Raw genomic sequence first — 15,866 nt, 5'->3', positions numbered from 1 at the left:
TCATTTGACTTGACAGTTCATGTTCATTTTTCATCAATAACTTTGGAATCCACTGTGCTGACATCTTTTTCATTTCAAAAACCTCTGTTTATTATGTGGTATACATATTCAGGTGAGATACCAAAGCTGCTGGCAATGTACCGAAATTGTCACTCTTCATCAGATCATGCCAACAATCAAAAACTTCTGGAGTGATAGATGCTGCAAGTCTTCCACAACGTGGGTCCTCTTTCAGGCTCTCCTTTCATCATTTAAATTCTCTGCCCATGTTGTTTTTTTTTTTTTTTTTTTTTTTTTACCATGGAATAGGAAGGGGCATCCTTCTCCAGTGTTTTAACCTTATCCTCATGAATTGCATTTGGCATTAGTCCCTTTTTTCAAATATTGGATGACTGCACTGTGACTTTTTTTTTTTTTTTTTTTTTTTTTTTCAATCATTCCTCGTTCACACAACTTTGACTTCAGAACCTATAATAAAAAAAAAAAATAGACACTGTGGAAACTGTACGAAACACAGATTACTATTTGAAGTATTATGCACTAAATACAGAAATTTTTAACACTGTACCACTATCCTTTCATACTCGGGCCATGAACTTTTCAAACCCCTATTATAAGACATTCTGATTTTCTGGTCCACTCTGTTTGTCTGTATAGTTGTTTTGCTATACTCATCATCATTTGGTCTGTAACATACTTCTATTCTCATTTTTGTTTTCCCAGTGTTTATGTCATGTCAAATTGACTCAACATTGCATTTGCTATCTGCATCCTTAGATTCTATATGCCTCTTAACCAAGAGCATAACTCCCCCCCCCCATTCTGCCTGTCCTTTTTTTAGTATTAGTATTAATAGTGGAAAGTGATGCAAGAAAGTAAGCTTATACAACATCAGCCAAAAAAAAATCCCATTTTGCCTATCCATCCCCTCCAATAGTTGTCTAGTTCCACCACCACAATGGGTGGAAGCCTGTTCCAGCAATCGACCACCCATTGGCTGAAGGCAAACTTCTGCACATCCATCCTCAATTTGAATTTATGCCCCCCCCCCCCCTCATGTGCATAGTCTGAGCAAGAAGAAGAATCCAATCAGGCCACCTCACAGGTGCCTTGTGAGCTGTCATGGCTGCCTGTCTGCATTGTTCAGAGAAATTCATATCAGACTGCACAATTACCCTCAAGTCCTTTTCATTTTCCACTACCTTGAGTGTAGTACCACACAGTTGATACGTTACTGTGGGATTATTACTACCAATATACAGTACTGTGCATTTGTCAATGTTAAACTTCAATTGCTATTTCTCATCTGCCTAATTTATCTAGATCTTGTTGCAGCAGCATACCTTTATTACTATCATTAACAACCTTTTAATGAATAGTAATGAATTACCCCTGCCAACCTTTGTATCATTTGCAAACTTAGATATTAAGCCTGATATACCTTCATCAATATAATAAATATGGAAAACAACGAACCCAGCACAGAACCCTATGGGACTCTACTAATAACATTAGTCCACAAAGAGGCATGTCCATTGATAACCACTCTATGTTCTCCCACTCATCCATTACCCTCAAGTACTTTATCCATAGCAGTAATTTTCCTTAATTCCACATTTCTCTAATTTGTACAGTAGTCTGTGTGCAACAGTATCAAAAGCTTTCCTTAATTCCAAGTATATGATATCAAAATTATTTTTTGCATTCAGTTGCTTTGACACTGCATCATAATATCCAATCAAATTGATCACACAAGATCTCCCCATAACATCTCATTCTCTGACTGAAGTATATCTTCCCTGTAACTGAAGTATAACTGCACTCCTCTCTAGATTGACCTATGTTACTTCTTTAACCAGTGACTCCATTATTTTCCCTGGAACAGAAGTTAGCTAACAGGTCCGCAATTACTCATGTTACCCTATGATCCCCTTTGGGAATTGGGGGTACATTCACACATCTCTAGTCCAGTCACACACTAGAAAAACTCTTGTGGATTTATTGGATGACTGTTTTCTACAGCAGCATATTAGGGAAGCAATACTCTTGATTATCAGCAGTGACTCTTCATGCATTAAGAACCTGCAGGTAAAGGACTCTCTGGGTGGCAGCGATCACAATGTGCAGATGTGGAACTTACTTAAAGACATAACTCAAGGGTAAAGGGGAAGGCTTTTGCTTCTGTAAAGGTGACTACAGTGGTTTCAGACAGTTATTAAATTCTATACAATGGAACTGTCTTATGATGCTGCCAGCAGTAAATGTTAAATGAGAAGCATTCAGGGAAGTAATTGTAGAAGCTACTAGGCTTTTCATACCAACTAAGAAATACCATTCCAGGATTAAAACTAAATGGGTGTCAGATGAACTGATGAGACTTGTGGCTGAGAAGAAAAATGCATTTGATAAAAATAAATTATCAGGTGATACAGAAGCCTATGGCAGATATAAACTAGTCTACAGTCAAGACAAAACGGATGTTATGCAAACTAAGGCAGATTACACGAAGCCTGGATACTATGATGTAGAAATTCAGCAAAGACTTCTTTATTTATATTGTCAGTAGAAGGAAGGGGTTGAATCACACTGGCCTACTTGACAGCAATGGTTTAACTGCTGATGATCCTGCTCAGGTTGCTGACAATGTGAACAGGTATCTTACACCTACATTCATGCAAGAAGAGTTGTTTGTTGAGAGGAATACCAGTAGTTTATCAGAATGTAACAGGGAGCTCAATGATTTTATGATTAGAAAAGTGAAATTGTTGAAGCTAAACATAAAAAAAAGTGCATGGGATCTTTGCAATATTAACGGAGGCAGCGAAGGAAGTAAACAAACCCTTTGTCATAATTATGAGAGCATCTTTGGATTCAGAAGAGATCCCTATGGATTGGAGATGTGCAATTGTATTTCCAATACACAGAGGGATCAAAGACATAAATATTTACAAACCTGTTAGCTTAACTTCTGTTCCAATGAAAATAATGGAGTCACTGGTTGAAGAAGTAATGCAGGACCATCTGGACAGATGTGCAGTTATACCTCAGCCATATCATGGGTTTATAAAGGGCAATCTTGTCTGAATAATCTGACTGGATACTATGATGTAGTAACAAAGGAACTGGATGCAAAAAATAATTCTTACCACTATTGTGGATTATTGCGGACACAGAGCGAAATGGAGACAGAATAAATAATGACAAGTTGAATATTAATTGGAAAACATACATATATTAAATTAGATACATACAAAAGCTTTTGGTTAGTTTGTTAACCTTCATCAGTCGAACCGACATAAGAGTGTGGAACATGAGTGCCTGTACTGCCAGTCGTATATGAACTGGGTGATGTGATGATTAATTGTTGGATGTTGAAGCCTGTGGCTGTGATGCATGTGAATGTTTCCAACATTTGTCATTCATCAAAATGGTTGCTTCAATGATAGGGTGAACACGACATCCACTGCTCCTATTGACTGAGGTATTAGAGCATGTGATGTTCAACAACTCCAACCAGGCACATCGCCGGTAGTGGCGGAACCTATCTACAATCACGACATCACTATGTGGGTCAATGTCTTGGTGGGTTGACCAGACATGTTCGGAAATGGCCAAGTGTTCTATGTCCGCTAAGCGGGTGGCTCTTTCGTGTTCTGAAAGACGTTTTCTGAGCCGTCTCCCAGTTTCCCCAATGTAGCAGTTAGTGCAGTCACTGCAATAGATGCAGTAAACTAGACCACTTTGTTGTAAGGTGGGAACCGGTGTTTTCACTTTAGAGATGAGGGATCGTAACTTTCTGCCTTTTGTATGCATTTTATCCCATGTGATTTTAGGATTCTAAAAATCTGTTGTGATAGGTGTGGATAGTATGAGATAAAGGTGCTTTCGGTTGAGTCATTACTTTGGATGTTCTTGTTGGTCGCTATGTGGTCATGTGTCTGTAGGTAAACACCTGTCAAGGGTACTGGTGGGATAGCCACACCTCGCAAGATCCACCTTGACTTTAGCAATCTCTGTGCGCCTGTCATCTACAGAACTAGAGTGGGTCCAGGCACGAGTTAGCAATGTTCGTGCAGTGGCAAGAAGATGGCTGCTCATGTGTGCTGACCAGAAGTTGATAGCAACCGGGCTAGCTGGGTAGGTAAAGTGCCTGCCTGGCAACCCAAAGGTCGCGGGTTCGATTCCCGCCTCGGGCTTGGATCACAGTAAACTGCCAAAAACTTTGGGAGGTGTATTATGGCCATAGAAGCTGATGCGCCAACAACTAACAAGGGGGGGGAAAAAAAGGAAACCGGAAGTTGGTAAATTGGCCAGCACACATTAGTTTACGATAGACAGTTGTCTTTAAGCGCGCGCCCTCGCGTCGGACAAGGGTGTCTAAGTATGGTATGGTATTGTCCAATTCTAGCTCGATGGTGAATTTTATGAAAGACGACAGAGAATTAAGGTGGTCTAAGAGTTGGTCACCCAAATTTCTGGGGATAACCACAAACACATCATCCACGTAGCTACACTAAAAAGTAATGGGATCTGGTACATTCGTAAATGCACAAAAAACCCTCTAATTCATAAGCAACAAACAGTTATCTACAGAACAAGTAGATCTGTTGATATGGGTATGGAATTTGCCATTCTGCCAAGAAACCCACCAATCACTGATATTGCTTTAGGTGTAGAAGCGTATTTAACACGTTTCCCTGAAGAAGTGGCAAACACAATTCGCCTAAGAACTGCAGCAATTTTGCATCATGCTCGCCCTGCTTCCTCCAATCTCATCCGCAAACAAATTTCTGCCCTTAAAGCATTGAAAAAAGACTCATCCATCGTCATCCTATCAGCAGATAAAGGACGTCGAACAGTTGTAACGAGTCACACAGATTACGAGATGAAGGCCCTGCTGCTCCTGCAGAACACTTCTGTTTACCAACCCAAAACCATTCCTCCCATCAAAGCCTTCGAACGATGGGAGTTGAAAGTAAACATCCTCGTCAACAGTTGGTTTAAACAGAAGAAAATAACAGAATCCACACGTAATCACCTCCGTGCTTTCAGCTGCCAGATTCCACAATTCTACAGACTACCAAAGCTTCACAAAGAAGGTATACCATTGACCCATTGTCTCCTGTTGTGACTCGCCGAGTTATGAATTAGCGAAGTTTGTCTTGGGGCTCCTTTCTCCCCTAGTAGGCAAGACCACCAACACCGTCTCCAACAGTAGTGAATTTATAGAACGGATCCGAACCCTATCCATCTCAGAAAATCAAATCGTGGCATCATTTGATGTAGTGTCACTTTTCACCTCCATCCCAGTGGAACTTGCCATCACATGTGCAAAGGACAACAACCAAACCCTTGACAGCAGGACCGAACTAATACCAGACGATATTTCCACTGCCCTCAGACTGTGCTTAACAGATTGTGCAATTATATTCAGTCACGGCTGAACCAGTTTGTTCAGCCGTGACTGAACTAACTGGTTCCCCAGTTAGTTCAGCCACGGCAAATATCGTGATGGAAGAATTAGAGGGTCGTGCATTTACGAATGTACCAGATGCCATTACCTTTTGGTGTTGCTACGTGAATGATGTGCTTGTGGTTATCCCCAGAAATTCAGGTGACTGACTCTTAAACCACCTCAATTCTCTGTTGCCTTTCATAAAATTCACCATCGAGCTAGAATCGCACAATACCATAACATACTTAGACACCCTTGTCCGACACGAGGGCACGTGCTTGAAGACAGCTGTCTATCGTAAACCAGTGTATGCTGGCCAATTTACCAACTTCGGTCAGCACGTGTGTGCAGCCATCTTCTTGACACTGCATGAACCTTGCTAACCCGTGCCTGGACCCACTCTAGTTCTGTAGATGACAGGCACACAGAGATTGCCAAAGTCAAGGTGAATCTTGCGAGGTGTGGCTATCCCACCAATACCCTTGACAGGTGTGACCTACAGACACATGACCACGTAGCGACCAACAAGAACATCCAAGGTAATGACTCAACCGCAAGCACCTTTATCTCATACTACCCAAACCTATCACAACAGGTTTCTAGGGTCCTAAAATCACATGGGATAAAATGCCTACAACTCTCAGGCAAAAAGTTACGATCCCTCGGCTCTAAAGTGAAAACACTGGTTACCACCTTACTACAAAGTGGTCTAGTCTACCGCAGCTCTTGCCGTGACTGCACTAGCTGCTACATTGGGGAAACTGGGAGAAACATTGGGAAAACGTCTTTTGGAACACGAAAGAGCCATCCGCTTAGTGTACATAGAACACTCATCCATTGCTGAACACGTTTGGTCAGCCCACCAGTGTATGATCACTGGTGGGCTGACTCGTGATTGTAGATAGGTCCCGCCACTACCCACGATGCACCTGGTTGGAGTTGTTGAACATCACATGCTCTAATACCTCAGTCAACAGGAGCAGTGGATGTCGTGTCCACCCTATCATTGAAGCAACCATTTTGATGAATGACAAAAGTTGGCAACGTTCACGTGCATCACAGGTTTCGACATCCAACAATTAACCATCACATCACATCACACAATTCATATACATGACTGGCAGTACACATCCTCATGTTCCACACTCTTATCTGTCAGTTCGACTGATGAAGGTTAACAAACTAACCGAAAGCTTTTTTATGTATCTAATTTAATATATGTATGTTTTCCAATTAATGTTAAACTTGTCATTATTTATATTACGTTCTTAGCGTTTTTTCATCAACCTTTCATGGAGTAAAATAAAATTAAAATAAAATAAAACAAAACAAATCTTGATAACTATATTTACAATAACCTGTATTTACAAAATTAATATACATATATTAATTTTGTAAATACAGGTTATTGTAAATATAGTTATCAAGATTTGTTTTGTTTTATTTTATTTTAATTTTATTTTACTCCATGAAAGGTTGGTGAAAAAACGCTAAGAACGTAATATGAATATACCCAACCTCAGAGGCCTATTTGAGGAGTTGTCATTATTTATTCTGTCTCCGTTTCGCTCTGTGTCCGCAATAATCCACAATATTAATAATGAATCCAGAGCACACAGGCCTCTTTAATCAAAAAATAATTCTGATATCACATACTTGGATTTCAGGAAAGCTTTTGATATTTTTGCATATGATAGACTGTTGTACAAATTGGAGCATTGTGGCATTAAAGGAAAGTTATTGCTAGGGATAAAGGGGTGGTTGAGATGTGGTGTCACTGAAATATATAAGGGATGCAGAATTTGAATATGAAGAGAATAATAATAATGTATACAGAAAGAACAGACAGGACAGGATGGGAGAGGGTTTATGCTCTTAGTTAAGAATCACATAAAATCTGAGTGTATCCAGTTGACATGGGTGGCCAGTGCAATGATGATTCAGTTTGATACTTGGAACAAAAACAAGAGTAGCAGAATGTTAAAGGCCTAACTGTTCTGATAAGTATAATGAATAACTACAGACAAACAGGGCGCCTCCGTAGCCAGGTGGGCAGGAGCAGCAGTGCGTAGCACACGCTGCTCCTGTGGGGTTTGAGCCCGTGCCCACCAAATACTGAGGATGCAGAAAGGTCAGGGAATGACCACTGCATATCCCTGGAGCAATATGGCCTTAGTTGCTAATGCTCCTAAAAACCAAATAACAAACAAACAAACAGAGTGGGCTGGTAAATCAGTTTCTTACAATGGGGGGACCATTATAAGCAACCCACAAGTTCCGGTCAATATCTGGAAAGTTAAAATCTCCCATTATGAGGCATTCTGATTTTCTGGCCCACTATTTCATCACATAGCTGTTTATTATACACATCACTGTTATTAAGCCAAAACACATTCTTACTCTCAGTTTCATTTTCCCAGTGCTTATGTTACACCAGACTGACTCAACATTGCACTAGCCAGCTGTTTCATCTGGATGCACTGCTTTAGATTTACTATGCTTCTTAACTAAGAGCATTTCTCCCCACACTCTTCTGCCCTGTCTATCTTTTCGGTACACATTGTACTCCACATATTCAAATTCTGCATTCCTTATATCTCAGTGACACCACATCTCTGATATCCATTTGATGTCTGCATATGACGATTTGACCAGTACTTCAGATTTATTTATTATGCTCCTAGCATTGGTGTATGTGCACCTGTACATTTGTACAAGTGTACATTTCCTTATTTCCTGATAACACACAGCAGGCCTTGAAATCCCCAGTACCTTGCTTTCTGGTTTGCTGCATGTTCAATACAAGCAGTACAAGAATCACTTTCACTTCTGCCTGCAACTACTGTTAATCTATTAGTCTGTGTATCCCCCCCTCCACAAGCTACCAGTTTTCTGACCCATCTAATGATTCCTCAATAGCATCAGCAAATATTCTTGCTTCCTTTCTATTTAAGTGTATCCCATCCCTGTAGAAGCAGTCTCCCCTGTTAACAAGCACAGACTACACTGAGAAAATTTCTACTCCACGAGCCTTGCACAACCTCTCCAGGCTAAACTGATTGATAAGGCTCTCATCACATACTCCCTCATATCGTGTCTTGACAGAATTGCAGACACTTTCAAATTTAACCCTAACTCGCAACCTTTTCTCAGCATTGCTGTGTACATGCTAAGTGTCCTCAGATCTCCTCATAATGCCATTAGTGCCAATAATATCACCTTTTGTGCCTTTAAAGGATGGTATCTGCTGTACAGCATCATCAACTTTTGCCCCTGGCTGACATTCCCTTGTCCTATTCCTCTTATCATTTTTGTACAATATATTTCCTGTTTCCTACATTCTCCTAACATTGGGCTATAAACAAGTATATTGTATATGTGCACTGTGCACCTGTTTCTGCTCTTGTTAATCATAACATAGCCCATGTATTTTGCTTGTCTCATGAGGACCATCAGCAGGCCTTATAATCCCCAAAACCTGGTTTTCCAAGCTGTTTCATGTCCCAATAGAAGCATTGCGTCACTTTCACCTCTGTTTGCCTCTGCTCTTAATCTATTAGTCTGTCTTCACGAGCTCGTAGTTTTCCAATCCACCTAACACTGCCTCAATAACATCACCTCTTGGGATCATTCATAATCAGTATTCATCACTAGAATTATCAAGTTTTGCAGAGTGCCTTTCTACAATGATCCCTAAAATAACCATATGGGTAGCGAAATTCATTATAAATAAAAGTATACTTCTCCTTCCTTAGAAGTGTTTTTTACTTTTAGTATAATACTGGGTAAACTCATGGTGAGTGCCTCATAATATGAGATATTGATGCCTTGCCATGTGAACACTTTTAAGTTCAATGTTAATTTGCTTTGGCTACATATATAAAGAGATATATACTGAGTACTATGAACTTTGTATTACTCTGATGCTTGAGTCTCTCAAACCACTTCATTTCCATATTGCATTATCCTATGGAAACAAGTGGGAAAGAATGTTGTTCATCTCTGTTGCATCATATTTTGTCAGCATATACTGGAATGTCTTCACTGGGTCTTCACTCTTGGATTACAATTCTGGGAATTGCAATTTACTGACTTCTTGCATTTCATGTTAAGACCTTTTTCGCTAATTTAATGGATATATTTGAAACAGATAAGCCAAATAAAATGCACTCAGAAATGAACTTTAAGAAATGACAAATCTACAAAATAGATTTTCTTGAAATACAATTATATTCTCCAATGCCTCCAATCCTGGTTTCATTTGCATTATAGCATCTGTAAACATATATAAAAATTTCAGTATAAAATTAGACTCCTTGGCTATTCAAAAAAGAAAAAAAAACTCCATTTTACAAAAGAAAAATAAAATTTCATACATCAAGTAATTAAGGTTATAAGTCAAACTATTTAGAGTAATGTATGCCAAAGGATTTTCCAACAATTGTATATAATGTCATAAAAAATAAACCTCTGTAGCCGAGTGGGCAGGAGCGGGAGTGCAGTAGCACACGATCTTTGAGTAGACCGGAGTTAAAGCCCCTGAGTGCTGAATACAGTCGATCTGCCAACCCGCACTGGACCAGCATGGCAGATTATGGTCCATTTCCCTCGGCATGAATTGTTGAGGAGGCTTCCATCCTGCAGTGGGTTGATAATGGCTGCACTTTACTTTTTTATGCCAAAGGATTTTCCAACAATCGTATATAATGTCATAAAAAAACCCTTTAAACTTGACTTATTGATTTATTTAAATAAGCCACTTTATTTTAATTACTTTCAAAACAAAAATAGTTTTTTAGTCTCCCAAATTAAATTTGCACATATCATGTGCAAAAATTGCTGAAAACTGCTACAAGGTGTGTTGCTTGTGAGGCACTCTATGTACAACCAAGTCATAGTTAAACATAAGCAGGCTGAATAATATAAAATGATTAAATTAAAATAACCAGTAAGAGACAATACTTACCCAGAGAAGCACAACAATACAGAATCCTACCAAAAGTTAAGGCTTAGAATAACCCAAAACAAATATTGATAGCTACTCCAAGATGAAAATAACACAAAAGGAAAAAAAATCTAGGAAAAGTAATAACTTTGATAGGATGCATTAGCTACTGTGAGTTTCCAAATGATTATATTTCTGTCATGGTCTGATTGTAAGAAGGGAATCCATCATGGATGCCCTTATATGACCAAGAAAAAGTGATTCAGCTAAAAGCATGTGCTTTGAATATGGTAAACACACTCTGAAACCTGAAACAACTCAAAGAAAATAAGATACAAAATGTAATTTCACTGTCAGCTGTAACTGTATTAACTGTTTGCATAACGTTTTTAGCTGACCAGCTAAAAACTTTCTGCAAACAGTTAATACTAAAAAGCAAGGGAAAAATATGGCTGTTTGGGAACTCACAGTAGCTAATTCTTTCCAAGTAGTTACTGTGGTTTCCCCACACTTTTTCTTTTTTTTATATCATTCTAGGAGTGGGTGTCAATATTTGCCTTTGGAATTTGCATGTGGATATGGAATCCCTGTGTTATTTCAGGTTGAATTTGTACTTTTGACAGGATTTTGTACTGTTGCACTTCACTAAGTGAGTGAGTGTTAGCTTTTATTGGTTAATTTAATCTTTTTGTATTATTTAGTTTGTCTAATGTTTAACTATAGCTTGAGTGTAGAGCAAAACTTGCTGCAGTTAGCAGTTTTTGCATGTGATACAAGAGTGTTAATTTAATTTGGTTAATCTTTAGATTTAAATAAAATCCCCCTCCAATTTTTTTCTCCATCTGCACCTTTTATAATGTTTTTAATGCTTGCATTTCAGCGTTATCTTTGCTGTCGGCAAATGAAATTCAAAACAAAAACTGAAAAAACTGCATGCTGCAATTATTTAATGCTTGCTTCACTCATAAACAACCGAAGTAAGCATTTCAATTGGAAGATGCATGGATCAAATGCAATGCTAGCACACTTCAGTAATTGCACAAGAAATATGCTGCTAATTTTAAATTCTTGTTTTTCGATACTTGATAATTATATGCTTCAGAAAACATTTTATTTTTTATGGCCAGACTTCTTCAATAATGAAACAATTAATGATGCAGATTAAGCGAAAACATAATAATTGAGGAATTTATTTACACTGATGTCACTGTATGTAGACTTAGTTTAAATTTTTAAAAAATGCTCTGGCATACTCTATTCTGACTAGTGCTCATCAGAGGGTTAACTTAAAAAATGCTTGGTTCTTAAAGACATGATTATTCTATTTCTTAGGTAAATGATTTAATTCATGAAAAGAGTAAGTATGACAATATTAAATTATTTTAGAATCCAAGTAATATATTGGTTTTCATATTTTTATTTATTATTTATTTGGTTTATTTTTTATTTATTATTTTTTCTTGTTTTTCTTTTTTTTTTTTTTTTTTTTTGCATTTACAGTATAAATATGACTTCCAAGTGGAATATCAAGCACAACAAGCAATTCCTTCTCATTTGGTATAGTGGTAATGCAATATCTCTCAGAATAGTCATCATGGACATGATCTGAAAAATATTACTGTGGCCAATGAAATATCACCATGTAGAAAATTTCCTTCTACATTGATGTTCCAGTCATTTACTGAAAGGACAGAGGGAACTTTTATTAGTGTGTGCTCTGCAGTTATTCTACTGGTATACTACTGCTACAGAAAAATGACAGAACACTGCCAGATTTAAGTGCAATTTACTGATGAGGTGTGGCCTTGGCAGTTATAATGTTGGCTTAAATTCTTACTCTTGTCATTTTGCAGCTCTCAGTATCCAAAGATCAACTGCTGTAACAGAATTAAAAAAAAAAAAAAAAAACACTGGGCAGGGATAATATTTTTTACAACTCTTGCATATATATATATATATATATGTGTGTGTATGCATAAGATCTTGATGTTGACCTTTTACATTTTAAACCTCTGATTAATTCAAAGGGAGAGAAAAAAAAAACTACTTTGAGGAACTGCATATATTTATCATAGGCACAGTCAACAATTTTACACAAAAAAAAGTAGCATATTGAGTGGACTTCAGTTATATGCTCAGTTTTCAGAAATATGATATTCATGTGACAAATTATTTAATTTTTAACACAAGTGTTGAGGTTTTTTTTATGTAAATAAATCACTTCTAAGTTTCGTTTTAAATAAGCTGTTGGGTGAGATTAACAATACTGTGTGCTAAAAGGAAAAAAGGAAGAAAAGTTTTAATAGCAGTATTACTTGTTTGTTATAAGTGGAATCATTTCTGCCATTTCAAAGTTTCACTTGTGCCAAGTTCTGGTGAGTGTCATGTGAATGCCTATCAGGATTGTTAGTAATAGCTACAAAGGGACTCATGAATAAAGTAAAGCTTTATTTTTATTGAATGGCCATAAAGGGGGAAAAAAAAAAAAAAAAAAAAAAGGTGCCAGAAGGAACACTTTGGAGAATCATTCATTTATCATGCTGGAGTAAGCATTATATAGAAAGCTCAGTAAGAAATTATACAAGTGGGCTAGTTAATTTCAATTCAGTTTATTTATGCTACTTTACTTAATATTCTTCATAAAAGTATATGGTGCACAAATTCTGATGTTAATTCTCTCCCCTCCATTTTGAAATGAAAATTATTGGTTAAACCAATGTTGATTGTGTGAGTTGCCTCATAAAATTGTAAAATAATGTATTTTCATCTTTTTTTTTTAGAACTGCTCCTTTATTATATATATATATATATATATCTTTTTTTTTTATTTAGTTCTTTTTACTATATCTTCCACACAAATAAATAATATCACCATTTTGAGACTGGCCAGGGAAAAGTCTTCCTGTGTTTTTGCTACTAATTTCAAAAGGAAAATAAGTTATCCTTTTTAATCAGATAGACTAAAAGTGACTAATGGAGGTATAATAAAATGAGACAAAAAAAAAAAAAAAAAAAAGTTCAAATACTGAAATAGTTGCAGTTATATAAATATTTTATATTCAAATATTGGAGCTAAACTTGCTGTTTTTAGCCTGTTAGGTTTTCATATAAAGCAAGTCTGTCTGGTCATTAATGTTGATTGCTAAAAAATTTAACTCTCTCTCTCTCTTCTAAGCTTCATTGTTAAGCTTATGTGTGCATTATTCTTAAGCATCTTAATTAACTTCTCAGAAACAAGTGCCCTCCCCTATACACTTCTCCATTTCTTCATTCTTTTCCAATTAAATAAATAGTAGGCAACACAGTTACAACAGCAGTGGTATAAAAAATAATAATAATTGCACAGTTTAACTGTTTATTAAACTGTTTTGATTGACTTAGGCAACGTTGCAACAGAAATCACTTATTAGCATGTTGGTTGCCTTGGGTAATTTTTAAAATTTTATCAAAGCAATTAAAAACTCATTAAAATTATGTCATGTCTGTAACACTGCTTGTTTTAAGGTCAGTAATACAAAACTATCAAAAAAATTGATAGTTTTATATCAATTTTTTGATACAAAAACAACAAAATGTGCTGCATCATCGGGCATTTAGTAATTTAAGCTACTGCTTATTCAGAGTTACTGAAAACTACTATTTTTATTTAATTATATGTTTATCTCATAAATTTTTAGGTAGTATGTAAATAAATTCTTTAGGTGTAAATAAGATTTATCAAAGCAAATATATAACATGAATAAATTTTTTTAACTCATTGTTGGTTGCATAGGGATTATTTTGACCACTTTTTTTTTTTTTTTTTTTTAACTATTTTGCTCTGACTTTGCTTAAAGCATTTTGTTCATTCTGAAATTACTCGTGTTGCTTTCCAAAACATTGTTTTGGAAAGCAACACGAGTAATTTCGAGTAATTTTCAGTGTTGTCGAAAAGTCTACTGAATAGGGTAAAAAATGGACTACAAAATTGGCAATATCTTGTAAATAATTTCATGCACTTACCACAAACCAAGTATTCACTACTGAATTATTTCAAAAATAAGCTTTTGAGAAAGTTTTTTTTTTAATGTGCTAAATAAAATAATAATAATGAACACTTTCCTTTTGACTGAAGAAACTTTTAATTTCAATTTATTTTTCAGAAGAAAAATATCTATAAGTTTAATAGTTAAGCATTATTAGTTTATTCATTTTGTTTGTTTGTTTATTATCCTTTGAACATTGATGTTCAAAGGATAATAAACAAAGTTGTTCTCCGTGGACTAATACCTGTGTAAAATATAATGCTTCAATAATTTAATTCTTATTATTTCTTATACAGCAGTGCTTAATGTTCCACTCTAGTGCACTTTTTAGGTGGGGGAAAGAATATTTTACTGTTAGCATTCTGAACTACTTTTTTATTAATATTATTATTAATGACTTAAATGTACATATTGGCACGTATTATACGTATAAAGATCAAAATACTGAATTCAGTAAAATAAATTACACAGGAATACTTCGATATATGCATTCATATATTGAAAAGTTTTACCATTTTTACTGTGGTGATGCTTTCCTAGCCTTTGCAACTTAGCATTTTATAAACACTTCATAAATTGCCATTCATAAACAAGACAATTTATGTTGAAAATAATATACTTTATTGAACTGTTTAAAAAATAGAAAAAAGTGACAAATAAAAGAAACTGACTTAAATAAAAGCATACCATAAAATATATTCACACTCACTAGGGTTTTTATATATGAATATAAGGTTATATGTTGCCCATGAAACACTACAGCTCTGTACATGGCTTCAGTAATAGAAGAGATTGAGTTAGTGGCAGAGAGAGAAAAATAGCTAACAGGATATATCATTGGCAAAGAACCAGGTTCACATGCTCATTCCTCCATTAAAGGGGAACATTTATAAGGTGTGAACCCATAAATATTATTATTAATTACTATTATTGTAACAGTATATGCCTCTCACTAAGAATTACATTCCAGCAGAGTTTATATCAATTTTAAAAATTCTAGTCATGTGCTGAGAGCATTTTCAGTTCACCAGAAATCTGATTTAAATCCTCAGAAGAATCTTTACAAGATTTTGTTTAGCAACACCATATCTGTCATTATATGCAACAATGTTTGTCCAGCTCTTTAAGGGCTTCCACATTCATACTCTCCCGAACCTTTTTTCAAAGCCTGTTTCGGGCCATGCATATATTTCTCCATATATCATATAAACACTTGATAGAAACTTCATTTCAGATTTTGACAGTATTTCATTGTCTTCATATATGATGGTTAAATGTTTCCAGTAGACCTTAATGGCTATTTATCTTTTCCATCAATAACTTGGAGCAGCTGAGACTTTTTCTGTAGTACAAACTTCCTTGTTCATTTGTTGCATGTGTGTTATGTTTGGTGGAAAAAATAAATTTCTACTTATGAGATATTGAGATGTTGATAGCATAG

At 36.0% G+C, this 15,866-nt stretch overlaps 1 protein-coding gene across 1 annotated transcript in view; it reads left to right on the top strand.

Moving 5' to 3' along the window:
• The window catches only part of Mvb12 (multivesicular body subunit 12-like Mvb12), a 185,844-nt gene extending 173,534 nt beyond the window's left edge, over positions 1-12,310 (top strand). Inside the window, exon 11 of the mRNA XM_090368688.1 lies at positions 11,901-12,310. Coding sequence (XP_090224814.1) covers positions 11,901-11,963 — 63 coding nt within the window. The 3' untranslated portion in view covers positions 11,964-12,310. The remainder of the gene's footprint in view (positions 1-11,900) is intronic.
• Positions 12,311-15,866: the final 3,556 nt, after the last annotated feature.

This window comes from Mastigoproctus giganteus, chromosome 2 (assembly GCF_048544385.1).
Source record: "Mastigoproctus giganteus isolate SK-2022 chromosome 2, ASM4854438v1, whole genome shotgun sequence".
NCBI lineage: Eukaryota > Metazoa > Arthropoda > Arachnida > Uropygi > Thelyphonidae > Mastigoproctus > Mastigoproctus giganteus.
Note: the sequence above shows the minus strand (reverse complement) of the source record. Positions and strands in the feature narration are given on the sequence as shown.